Below are 12,570 nucleotides of genomic sequence, written 5' to 3'. Positions count from 1 at the left end.
CAAAACTCGCAGTACAATTCAGCGTCACGCCTGTTACCCTGAACACGTTTCTACACCGCCATCTGCACGTGTCCTGTAATACACACACACACACACACACACTCACACACACACTCACTCACTCACTCACTCACACACACACACACACACTCACTCACTCACTCACTCACACACACACACACACACACACACACACACACACACACACACACACACACACTCCTGACCATTACTGCTGTGGGCAAGAAATCAACTCTCTCCTTCACTTTTACTGTTCTTCATTCATTCACTCGTTTCTTCTTGTAGCAACTAACATTCTTTCTCCTCTTCTTTCTGTCATTCCTCCAGCATTCAGTTCTTTCTTTCCATCTTTCAGCATTAATTCTTTTTTTCCTTTCTTTCCCCCTTCCTTTTGATGTTTCTTTCAGCATTCAATTAATTAGTTCATTTATTCATTCTTTCTTGATTTATATTTTAGCACTCAGTTCATTCATTCTTTCTTTCCTTATTTCTTTCTCTTTCTTTTCTTCTTCCTTTCTCTCTTTCTCTCCTTCCTTCCTTTCTTTCTTCCCTCTCTTCTTTCTTTCTTTCTTTTTCCTTCCTTCCTTAATTCATTCCCTCCCATTCATTCTTTCAGCACCTAATTCTTTTTTCCTTTCTTTCCTTCCTTCACTCCATTCTTTCTTTCTTTCAATATTTGTTCATTCTTTCACGACCAAATCCTTTCTTTTTTCCTTCCTGTTAAGTTAATAAATTCTAATTAATTAAAAAAATAATAATTAATGAACTCTCATTCTTTCAGTACAAACTTCTTCTTCATTTCTTTCATCATACTATTCCTTCCCTCCTTCCTCCTGTCCTGTCTTGTCTTCCCTGTTACTGGGTTCTTGCTCTATAAGCTCTATGTTTATGTAGGAGTGATGGAAGGAGTCTCCAGTGTCAGTGTTAGAAGTGAGAACAGGAGGCAGGCTGCTTCAGGGACCTTGTGCATGAAATGTAAACGTAACTGGATAAAAACTGCAAGGTGTCGTTATGTGATCAATTAAAAAGAGTAATAATTCTTACACTAATACACCAGGAATCACCTTTTTTTTAACTTAATGATGTCATAATAACACAACCCGGGCACTAATCACCTACAGGAAGTGATTATTATTATTTATTTATTTGTACACGAAGACAAGTTTATTTACAAATTTGAAATTTATCCATAGAGCTCTGTTTACTCAAAACTATTGGCACCCTCTCTTTTTTTTTGCTCATATTATATTGTCTGGACGGATGGTTATAATTTTACGGAGCTATTTTCTAGCTAATTTTGGCCTCGGGTCCGAGTTTAGACTTTAGGAAGAATATCCAAGGGATATCTGATGGAGATATATACAAAATCTGAGGGTCAGATTAGACGCAGCCTGAGATGATGAGAGGATGGAGGAGACGGTGCCAGCGGTCAGCGGCGTACCCACATCCAGGCGTTGACCAGCCAGAAAGCGACGGTCAGGGAGTAGACCACCATCTCCCTCCTCGCTCGCTCTTTATGCTCCTGCTCCAGAGCCTGCAGTCTGCGGTTCAGCTTCACGATCTGAATCGACAAAACACACAGAAGTCCAACGTTACAGCGTTCAGACTCACGGGGTTACAGGAGACACGGCTCTATAGACACGGTGTAGCTGCTGGGGATAGAGGCGGAGCTAATGCTCCTGAAAAAAAAGGAGGTGGAGCTTCCATATGAACCAATATGCCAATATGAACTTCTTATATAAATACATACAGATTTCTTTCTTTCTTTCCTTTTTTCTTTTCCTCAATGCTCAATTCTTTTTCTTTCTTTCTTTCTTTCTTTCTTTCTGATTACTCCTTTATTTTTTTTCGTCTGTCTTTTTTTTCTTCATGTCTTTTTTCCCTTCAATCCTTTCTTTCTTTCATTAATTCTTTCTGTCATTCTTTAAGCTCTACATCTAAATATCTATATTCATGAAAATCTACTATACACGCTTTCTTTTTTTTTTTTCTTTCTTTCTTTCTCTTACTTTCCTTATTTCCCACAACACTCACTTGTTTTTCTTTCCTTCTTCCTATCAAAAATAAACCTGCTTCTTGTTGTTATGTTGTTAATCTAGTACTCCTGCCCCGCCACTAACCCCGCCTCCTTCTGTGTAGCGAGCGGGATCGTACCTGTCGTCTCAGTGCTGGGGCGTCGGCTAACACCAGGTCATCAGGGGTTCCTTCTGAAATAGCGTCCAGAGTCACGAGTGCGGTCCTGAGACAGAAACCAGGAGAACACGTCGGGTTTATTTTTCCCAAAAATATGCACGATTAACCGAACCTCGCTACTGACCGTTTATATTTTCATCACCAGACCAGACTAGTGAACTAAACACAGCTATGATGGACATCATGGAGTAGCTCCATGAATAAATCCCAGTCTAAAAGATGCCATCAAACTGCAAAGAATTCTGGGTAAGTCCTGCTCCTTACTCTTACGATGGATGGAGGTTATTTATCAGCGATTGACCCGAGAGCACAATCTCTGGTTTATACACTACCTTGCCAAAAGTATTGGGACACCCCTCCAAATCATTGAATTCTGGTGTTGTTTTTCAGGGGTTGGGCTCGGCGAAAGGAACTCTTAATGCTTCAGCTTCATACCAAAACATTTAGGACAATTTCATGCTCTTTGTGGGAACAGTTTGGGGATGACCCCTTCCTGTTCCAACATGACTGCACACCAGTGACCAAAGCAAGGTCCATAAAGACATGGATGAGTGAGTTTGGTGTGGAGGAACTTGACTGAGTCCTGTCCTCAACCCCATGGAACACCTTTGGGATGAATTAGAGCGGAGACTGAGAGCCAGACCTTCTCGTCCAACATCAGTGCCTGACCTCACAAATGCGCTTCTAGAGGAATGGTCAAAAATTCCCATAAACACACTCCTAAACCTTGTGGAAAGGGACAACTCCATATTACATTCAAAGGCAGGCGTCCCAAAACCTTTGGAAATACAGTGTATTTAGACGCGTCCCTGAACAGGAAGTAACGATGCGGAGTGGTCGCTCTGTGAGAGCTCACCTGCGGTGCGAGTCGTCCAGCATGGCCAGGACGTGCTCGTAGGCCCGGCGTGTGGTGAGCTGGATGTAGGAGATGACTCCGCCCACAGTGCCCACGCTCGGCCAGTCCCCGGAGGACATGAGAGGGCGACAAACACGCACAGGAGCGATGGGAGACGGGCTCACGCTGACCGCCACACACACAGGGGATGACACAGGAATGAGACGTTAGCACTAAACACGCTAAAGGACTGCCGCTGACACTCCAAAGAGCTTTACCAACAGAATCTTGGCTAATGTCTTGAACAATAATCACACACGTCCTACCACAGAGCTTAACTAGCTTGCAATACGCTCTCATATTAGCTACCACTGCTTAGCCTAGCTCGTTAGGTTTCTATGGCTAATTAACATATTCAACTTTTCTAATAATTGTCATGAACACTGTTTACGAAGCATCCCATCCTACACACAGGTGCTTGGCCCCCTTCATATCGCCGACTGGAGCTTTATTTGACGATTACTTCAGCACTAGCAGCTAGCGTGCGTCAGAGTTCCTGAACATTCCATCAGACTTATACATCCTGTGAGAACTAGTAAAACGTGCACGTGTAAAACAATAGCTGCTTTTAATACACACCTTAACTTTACCCTTAAGTATTCATACACACACACACACACACACACAAACAGCTCAGAATGAGGACAGGGTGTGTGTGTGTGTGTGTGTGTGTGTGTGTGTGTGTTTGTTCATCCTTACGTGTCGTATTTGATGATCTGGCCATTCTGACGTGCTCCTGAAGTCTCACCGGTGCAACGGTCACGCCGGGATCTCATGCGAAAGCGTATCTTTACAGAGAGAGAGAGAGAGAGAGAGAGAGAGAGAGAGAGAGACAGACAGACAGAGAGAGAGAGAGACAGAAAGACAGACAGACAGAGAAAGAGAGAGAGAGAGAGAGGAGAATAGGGACAGAGAGAGAGAGAGACATGAGAAACTATTTTAAAAAATCTTATGTATAAACTCCAGAGTTTTGGGGTAGATTTCTGGAACATGTCTTAAACGTCGATCTGAACCCCAAGCAGACGTTAACACCACATCCAGCCTCAGAGTTTCAGTGTTTATTTCTTCACCTCCTCTTTAAGCTGTGGAGGTTCTGCCTGCTGCTCCGGCTCCAGGAAGTCCAGAGGCTGGTCCTGGAGAGTGAGAACATGTGGAGGAGCCTTCAGCTCCACGCTCTCCACGGGGATGGACTGGATCAGATCGAGCTCTCGTGGCCTGAAGTGAAGATCAGCATCATCTCCTGGAGTGAGGAAAGAAAACACGACACAAGACACGGCATCACTCATCACTAAACGAATCTAGAGTCACAGAAACCTGCGACTGTAGAGATTAACGATCACGAGATGGTCCTCTGCTGTTCATTAGTGTGGCTCATAGGAGTTCTGATCCTTTTAGAAGGGGAGAGAGAGAGAGAGAGAAAACATCTGAAAACTGAAGGAAAAGCTGATTCACTGAAAAGGAAAGGACGCAGGACGTGAAAGACAAAGGAACTTTCTCTTCACGCTTCTTGCTCTATCTCTCTGTCTGTCTGTCTCTCTCCCTCTGTCTTTTGATCTCTGTCTGTCTGTCTGTCCCTCTCTGTCTATCTGTCTTTCTCCACCTGTCTGTCTCTCTCTTTGTCTGTCTCTCACATTGTCTATGTGTGTTAATACCTGATGCTAAGCATGTTCAGATCGAGAGCAGTGTGAACCTCTAACATCACAATGGTTCAACTAGAATATGATTCTTCACTAAATGATTCGATTCATTGATTCATCGATTCATGATTCATTTTCTGCAGCAATACGAGGTTTTGGATTTAAAGCACGGTGGAATACCTGCCACTATGATCCTGTCCGGAACCTGCATCAAGGTGCTGTGGGATTCCTGGAGGAACGGTGAAGGCTGGTCCATGGACGAGTCCGGTCCGACTTTCAGCCTGTCCGGGATCCTCATCTGCAGGCTGATGCCCTCGGTGTAGTCCAGCTCGTACTGCACGCGGCTAACTTCAGCCATGTCGGCCGTGATGCCGATGTCGTCCTCGCTCATTTCCTCAACGGCTACGAGATAAACAGAAACATGACTTTGAGCTGATTATTTTCCCATGACAGCATGTCCTGAATCATCTTTAATACAGCGACTTTATGATGATTACACATGCTTATTAATGACATCTTGTACTATTTATCCATTTATAGTTACATTAACACACCACGGTATCGCAAATTCTGATATTTTTATATTTTATTAAAGTTTCACATCACTTCCTATGTCAGTAAGGATATGTTTCTATAAAAGAAATAATATTAAAAATAGTAATACTGACTGTAAACAATTATACAGAAATTATGATAGAACATTAATAAATAAATGAATAAATACATGAATAAATAATAAAAACTTTATGATATACAGTAAATGTAATGAATTATTTAAAAAGTTGTTTAAAAATTATTTAAAACATTTTAATATATATATAAAAATATTAAAAATAATGTTAAAAAACTGACACTGACTGTAAACAATTATACAGAAATTATGAATTAAATATTAATAAATAAGTAAATAAATAAAAAACAAGTACATTAATAAATAATAAACACCTAATGATATACAGTAAATGTAAGAAATTATTTAAAATATTGTTTGATATTAAGAAAATAATATTAAAATATGTTATTAAAAGTATTAAAAACAATAATACTGACTGTAAACAATTATACATAAATTAATAATTAAATGTTAATACATAAATAAAAAATAAATACATAAATAAATAATACATACTTAATGATATACAATAAATGTAACAAATTATTTTAAAAAATCGTTTAAAAAATATTTTAAAAACTTTAATATATATAAAAATATTAAAAATAATATTTAAAAAAAAAGTGATACTGACTGTAAACAATTATACAGAAATTATTAATTAAATATTTATAAATAAATAAATAAATACATAAATAAATACATAAATAAACAGTAAATACTTTATGACACAGTAAATGTAACAAGTTTTATTTAAAAATAATCAATTAAACAAGAATAATAAATAAAACAAATCAATTTAGCTGATTTTTTTTTTTGGCTTGTTTTAGAGCTAGCATCATCAACCTGTTAGCCCTCGTTAGCAATCTGGCTAATTACAAGGCAGGTTTATATGAAATATTTTTTACTTATCATCAGATCATAATCTAAAATTATTATTATTATTATTATTATTATTATTATTATTATTATTAAAAAAGAAGTAAGAAAATTAGTGAATATTACTGTTAAAGGTTAGCTTGATTAATAGCTAATTACCTGCTAGCTTGACAGATTCCGGATGCTGTGGTTCGTCTCCTCGCTTTCGCTTTCACATGACCGAAGCTTTACACCCGGAGATTATTTCACAAACGAGATGAACAGGTCGGTCGAAATATTTTAAACGAGTTCTTTAAATGATGTGTAAATGCTGATGATGTCTAAGAGGCGTGAGAGGGACATCCACCCATCCTTCCATCCATGCATGCATGCATGCAACCTGCTGAGGGGCCGCGTTTCAATCCGCGCTCGTGCCTTCAAGTTAGGGCGCCTAGATAGTACGCACAAATCCGGGCGCCATCTTAAGTAGTTTTTTAGTGGCACTAATAGATAGATAGATAGATAGATAGATAGATAGATAGATAGCTCCCATAAAGGAATTTCTTGTGTTACAACAGCTTAGACAGTTACTAGTTAGCTTATGCTAACGAAATAAATTTCTAGTCGAAATTTTCTTGTACATTTACATTACTTAAAGAGAGCCTTCGTTTTGCGGCTTAGTTCCCGTAGTGTAGTGGTTATCACGTTCGCCTAACACGCGAAAGGTCCTCGGTTCGAAACCGGGCGGGAACAACTATTTCCTTTCCTTACCTACTTTAAAAATTATTTCTAACATTTATCTAACATTTCTTGAATGTCTATATCTGTATTTCATCCTAAAGCAAAAATAATCAGAATAGAAAAATAAAAATAGAATAGAAGAAAAGATAAAAGAGAATCAAAACAGAAGTGAATAGAATAGAAGAAAAAATAAGAGTAATAGATTAAAAGAGAATAGAAATAGAGGTGAATAGAATTCTATATCTATATCTGTTTCCCTCAAACTAACCCTGGAACTCATTGTAAACAACAGCGTGCAACGTTTCCCAACACATGGTTTAGGATATTAATCATTTTGTATTTTTTATTATTTTTATTTTAAATTTCCGAATTGGAGAATGATGGAGGATCTTTAGTTAGTTTGTTGATTGTAAACACCTTGTACTTATCCGCTTGTGAAACATTTAGCAACTGTTTGTTTTTATGAAGTGATCATACCATAAAAAGACAGCAGATGGCGCACGATCACAAATAATCACTCAAAGTCAAGCAGAACGGCGCTAAAAGTTTGTGCACCCCTGACCACAGCCATGTGTACTTGCAGATTTATTCCCTCTGTGCTGTTAGAATAAGCTCATCGTTACTGGGAAGGCTTTTCACTAGATGTTGGAGTGTTGTTATGTGTGTTCACTCACATGATCATTAATGAGGTCAGACTCTGATGTTGAGATGTTGACGAGACTCCTGTTCATCCTACAGGTGTTCAGTGGGGTTGAGTCAGAGTCAGGGCTCTGTGCAGGACCCTCAAGTTCTTCCACTCCAATCTTTACCACCACACTATGTCTTTATGGAGCTCTTGTCATGCTGGAACCGGGTTTGCTGAGAAACTGTGAAGCTGCAGCACACAGAGATTTCTATGTAACGTTGTGGCTACAGTTTGAGGAAGAACCACATATGGGTGAGGTGTGATGGTCAGGGGTCCACAAACAACACGTTTCTTCCTATCAAAGGCTTTCTCACTCAAAGTTGTGCTGTAAAAGGAAAATAATCAACAAAGTCATGAAGTGGACTTTCTGTCACTAGAAAGATTGTTTTCCTATAACAGGATGTCCTGGAGTGTTTTATTTCTCTTATACCTCAGCAACTTGCCAAGATTTGTAATAAAACAGACACATTAGTAGTTACTTTTAAAGTTTAAGATGTTCAGAAAACATGACCGCTGACACTGGAGACTCATTCCATAAATATTAATGAAACAGCACTTTACAGAAAACCTCAGCATGTCAACGATTACATTACGTTTTTTGTATTATTCATTTGTTTATATGGCGTTCATGTGAATCAGCTGTCAGTATAGAAACGCTGATGTATTAGAACACGCCCATTACTATTCACCTGGACTAATCAACACCATCTGACCAATCAGAAGCCAGAATTCTACAGTATTCTACAGCACTGTGGTGTTGCAGCGTCGTCATTTATTCAAGAAGGTCACGCTAGCAGGAGGGATATATAGTGTTTCTGGAGGGTGTGTTCACATTTACACCCAAATTAGCTTCATGGAATATGAGCACGCGCACACACACACACACACACACACACACACACACACACGCTTACTGTTCATCACTTCATTCTGGATCACATCCACCTCTGGGTTTGCTGTCAGAGTTGTGTCACGTGCTGTGTGTGTGCGTGTGTGTGTGTGTGTGCAGTGACATTCGCATCAGTCACGCCCCTGAAAAGTGGGTTTAAGGGCTTAAGGGTTAAACCATCATTTCGGTCAGCTCCCTCTTTAGAGGATTACGGTTCGCGCTCTTGTATTATCACCTCGCGAGCTCTGGGCACAGCATGCATGTGTGAAGTCAGTGCCGTGGGCTGAGCGTATGTTCACGTGTGTGTGTTTTTGTGTGTGTGTGTGTGTGTGCTGTGTTGTAATTCTCACATCCACTGAAAGATGCTAGTTTACACGAGGAAATCGTTTCTGTCACCTAATTAAGGAATGACGGGAGCGCAGACGCTCGTGTTGCTCAGTGGTAGGAGGTTTTCATTTCGGGAATTCCAGGAACAGGGATTAAGAGAAAGCGGGAGGGAGATGGTGTCCCAGTTTGGTCAGCGAGCCACGGTCGTGGAACTAAGAGGCTGTGAAAGTTTAATGACAGTCTGCCGTCTGAAATATTCAGCTGTTTTAGCATCACGAGAGATTTTGCTTCCAGGAATCCGAACGTGAAACTTGATCGCTAGTTAATGATCGCTAGCTAGCGAGAAAGCACAAAATCCCTCTGTCCTGAAGAATTGTTTAATTGTTAAAGACGGAGACTAAAACGAAACTTTCATAATGTATTTCCGCTATATAATTCCCTGCTCCTGTGATACTGAAGGCTAATATTACCTAGACAGCTAGTTATGTTAGCTAGCTTGTTTTTTCTGAGAGGTTTTGCTCGCTATGGCTAACGCTTTAGTGAGTTTTCTTTTTAACGTTCGAGTCGTTTCGACTTAAAGCTGAATCGAAAACATTCACCCAAAGGTCAAAGGTTTTTGTGCTGACCGCAAAACACACACAAATAAAGTTTGGGGTCAGCGATACAGATCGGCGCTGTGAGGATAGTGAGGATAGTGAGCTGAGAGGACATCTTAATGCGCTGGGTGTCGTTTCTATAGTAACAGCTAATCATTAGGTTGCGAGGAAAAATTCAGCGATGTTTTTTTTTGTTGTTGTTGTTTTTGTTTATTTATTTGTAGCTTCATGGAAGGAGTGTCCAGTGTCAGCATCGGTCAGACGTAAAGATGTAACTTTTCCCCAATATCTTTTTATAAGTTAAGTTGTCTTTATTTGTCACATATACATTACAGCACAGAGAAATTCTTTCTTTGCATATCCTTGGGGGTTGGGGTCAGAGCGCATGGTCAGCCATGATGCAGTGCCCCTGGAGCAGAGAGGGTTAAGGGCCTTGCTCAAGGGCCCAGCGGTGGCAGCTTGGTGGTGCTGGGGCTTGAACCACATCCTTGGGGGTTGGGGTCAGAGCGCATGGTCAGCCATGATGCAGCACCCTTGAAGCAGGGTCGGGGGCCCAGCGGTGACAGCTTGGCAGAAATCAAGAAGCTTTTATTGTCATTTCAACCATATGTCACTGACGCAATACACGGTGAGATGAATCAACGTTCCTCCAGGATCATGGTGCTACATAAAAACAGAGCTACATGAAACAACACAGAGAGACCAGCACAATACACCATACTCTACAGGACATAAAACATCGAGCGGCTAGTGAGGGACTGACCGTTTACAGCTGCTGTAACGTACCTGAGACATTTTTGCAGGCATAAAAAAAAATAAAATAAAATTAAAGATAACTTCTTTAACAAAAAAAATGGCAAAGTGCTGCGGTGTAAAAAGAAATGAAAAAAAAAAGTCTAAAAAGAAACAGTTTCCTGTCTATAATCCAGAAACCTTGCATTTAATAGAATAGAACAGAGATGAGAAACAGAAGAAAGGAGAATCGACAAGAATCAGAATAGAGGTGAATAGAATTAGAATGGAAACAGAAAGAGAAGAATCAGAATGGAAAAGAATAGAATAGAAGAAAAAAGAATCAAAATAAAGGGGAATAGAATTAGAATAGAAGCAAAAAGAGAAGAATCAGAATAGAATAGAACAGAATGGAAGAGAACAGAAGAAGAAGAAAAGGAAATTGAAGAGAGTCAAAATAGGGTCAGAATAGAATTAGAAAATAATCAGAATTGAAAAGAATAGAATATATGAGAATAGAAGTAGAAGAAAAGAGAATCAAAATAAAGTTGAATAGAATTAGAACAGAAGCTAAAAGAAGAGCAATAGAACAGATGACAATAGAAGAAGAGGATAATTAAAGAAGAAGAAAAGAGAATTGAAGAGAATCAAAATAGAGGTAAATAGAATAAGAATAGAAACAAAAAGAAAATAATCAGAATAGAAAAGAATAGAATAGATGAGAGTAGAAGAGAAGTAGAAGAAAAGAGAATGGGAGAGAATTAAAAAAAAAAATGAATAGAATTAGAAAATAAAATGAATAGAATTTGAAAAGAAGTGAAAAGAAGAGCAATAGAGTAGAATAGAATAGAGAAGAGAAGTAGAAGAAATGAGAATCAAAATGACAACAAGACAAAAGAACAAGAGAAGAATCAGAATAGAAAAGAATAGAATAGAATAGATTAGAATGGAAGAGAATTAAAATAGAGGTGAATAGAATTAGAATACGAACAATTAGAATAGAATAGAATAGAATAGAATAGAATAGAATAGAATAGAATAGAATAGAATAAATGGACCAGGACAATGTGACAGAACAGGAGGTCAAACCGACCTGTGTGTGTGCGCGCGTGTGTGTGTGTGTGTGTGTACGTGCGTGTGTGTGTGTGTGTGTGCGCGCGTGTGTGTGTGTACGTGCGTGCGTGCGTGTGTGTGTGTGCGTGTGTGTGTGCGTGTGTGCGTGTGTGTGTGTGTGTGTACGTGCGTGTGTGTGTGTGTGTGCGTGCGTGTGTGTGTGTGTGTGTTGTCGCCTCATTCTTTGTGTGTATACAGAATATTTTGGCTGTTTTTGCTGATGACATCCTCCTCCTCCTCCTCCTCCTCTCTGCAGGATGCTTGTTCAGGAACAGGCCCAGAAATGAAGAAGAGAGAGAGAGAGAGAGAGAGAGAGAGAGAGAGAGAGAGGGAGGGAGGGAGAGAGAGGGAGAGAGAGAGCGAGGGAGAGAGGAGGTGAGAGAGGGAGAGAGAGAGAGAGAGAAAAAGTGAGAGAGAGAGAGAGAGAGAGAGAGAGAGAGGAAGAGAAAAAGTGAGCCAGAGAGGGGGGGAGAAAAGGAGGGGGAGGGAGGGAGGGAGGGAGGAAGAGGTGAGAGAGGACATGTGAGAAGAAAAACAACAGATCGCTTCCCCTCTTTATCCCTTTGTGTCGTTGGTGTTAATCCTCCAGCACTCGCTCCTGTCCACTCTCGCCTCGTAAACAAATCACACACACACACACACACACACACACACTCTCACACACACTCACACACACACACTCTCACACACACTCACACACTTACTTTTACGTGTTGTTTTTCGACTTTTTTTCCACTTCCTGTTTTATTGAAACTTAAACACTTAAACGTTGGAGTTAAAGTTGGAGTTGTCGTTACGCATCACAACCTTTTGATATGTAAATGTAGAAGATGATTCAATTATTAATCAGAGTCAGAAAAAAGGGAAGCAATGCAAACAAGAGCCTCTGTTTCGGTGTGTGTGTGTGTGTGTGTATGTCTTCCTGTATAATCTGTTATTTGTTTATTCTTTAATTTATTAATGAAAAACTGCAGCTTAATTAAAAAAATCAATGAATAAATTAATAATTATACCAATAAATCAACATCCGTGTGTGTGTGTGTTGTTGTTGTTGTTGTTGTCACATTTACTGGCTGAAAACCCTGGGAGTGGCTCGTCCCGTTGCCACGGTGAGGGCGCTGAACCAAACGAGGTAATCAGGTCACACCCTGGCGGTCATTGCGGCCATCCTGACCCGCCCCCTTGACTGTGATTGACATGCACTTGACCCCGCCCCTTTACTACAGCCCCTGAGCGGCTGCGTAGCTGTCCGTGGTGCTGAGAGCAAAAA

General features: G+C 40.0%; 1 protein-coding gene and 1 non-coding gene across 3 annotated transcripts; one reads left to right on the top strand and one right to left on the bottom strand.

Annotated features, from left to right (window-relative positions):
• Positions 1-1,137: 1,137 nt before the first annotated feature.
• mffb (mitochondrial fission factor b) lies at positions 1,138-6,627 on the bottom strand. Of its 2 annotated transcripts, XM_058417842.1 has the most exons (7): positions 6,398-6,627; positions 4,927-5,148; positions 4,180-4,349; positions 3,809-3,897; positions 3,071-3,235; positions 2,176-2,260; positions 1,138-1,582 (listed from the first exon to the last, which is right to left on the bottom strand). In XM_058417842.1, exons 2-7 carry the CDS (start codon positions 5,135-5,137, stop codon positions 1,451-1,453), a joined length of 852 nt encoding a protein of 283 aa, XP_058273825.1. In that variant the 5' UTR covers positions 5,138-5,148; positions 6,398-6,627; the 3' UTR covers positions 1,138-1,450. The 2 variants fall into 2 exon arrangements, with proteins under 2 accessions (XP_058273825.1, XP_058273826.1); XM_058417843.1 differs by lacking the exon at positions 3,071-3,235 and having other exon boundaries at positions 6,398-6,626.
• A 270-nt stretch (positions 6,628-6,897) lies between these two features.
• trnav-aac (transfer RNA valine (anticodon AAC)) lies at positions 6,898-6,970 on the top strand. Its single transcript has one exon. It is a non-coding gene; the product is annotated as a tRNA-Val (tRNA).
• Positions 6,971-12,570: the final 5,600 nt, after the last annotated feature.

The sequence above is a fragment of the Hemibagrus wyckioides genome, linkage group LG20 (assembly GCF_019097595.1).
Source record: "Hemibagrus wyckioides isolate EC202008001 linkage group LG20, SWU_Hwy_1.0, whole genome shotgun sequence".
Lineage (NCBI taxonomy): Eukaryota > Metazoa > Chordata > Actinopteri > Siluriformes > Bagridae > Hemibagrus > Hemibagrus wyckioides.
The sequence above is the reverse complement of the archived record's forward strand: the minus strand, read 5'-3'. Positions and strand labels throughout refer to the sequence as shown.

Bases quoted from the DNA above. Each gene is read 5' to 3' on its own strand.
- mffb (XM_058417842.1), bottom strand. From the start codon at position 5,137: ATGAGCGAGGACGACATCGGCATCACGGCCGACATGGCTGAAGTTAGC. The intron at 3,236-3,808 runs GTAAGGATGAAC...TGTGGCGGTCAG, and splicing joins CAGATCATCAAATACGACAC to CGTGAGCCCGTCTCCCATCG. The intron at 2,261-3,070 runs GTGAGCTCTCAC...TTTCTGTCTCAG, and splicing joins CTGGACGACTCGCACCGCAG to GACCGCACTCGTGACTCTGG.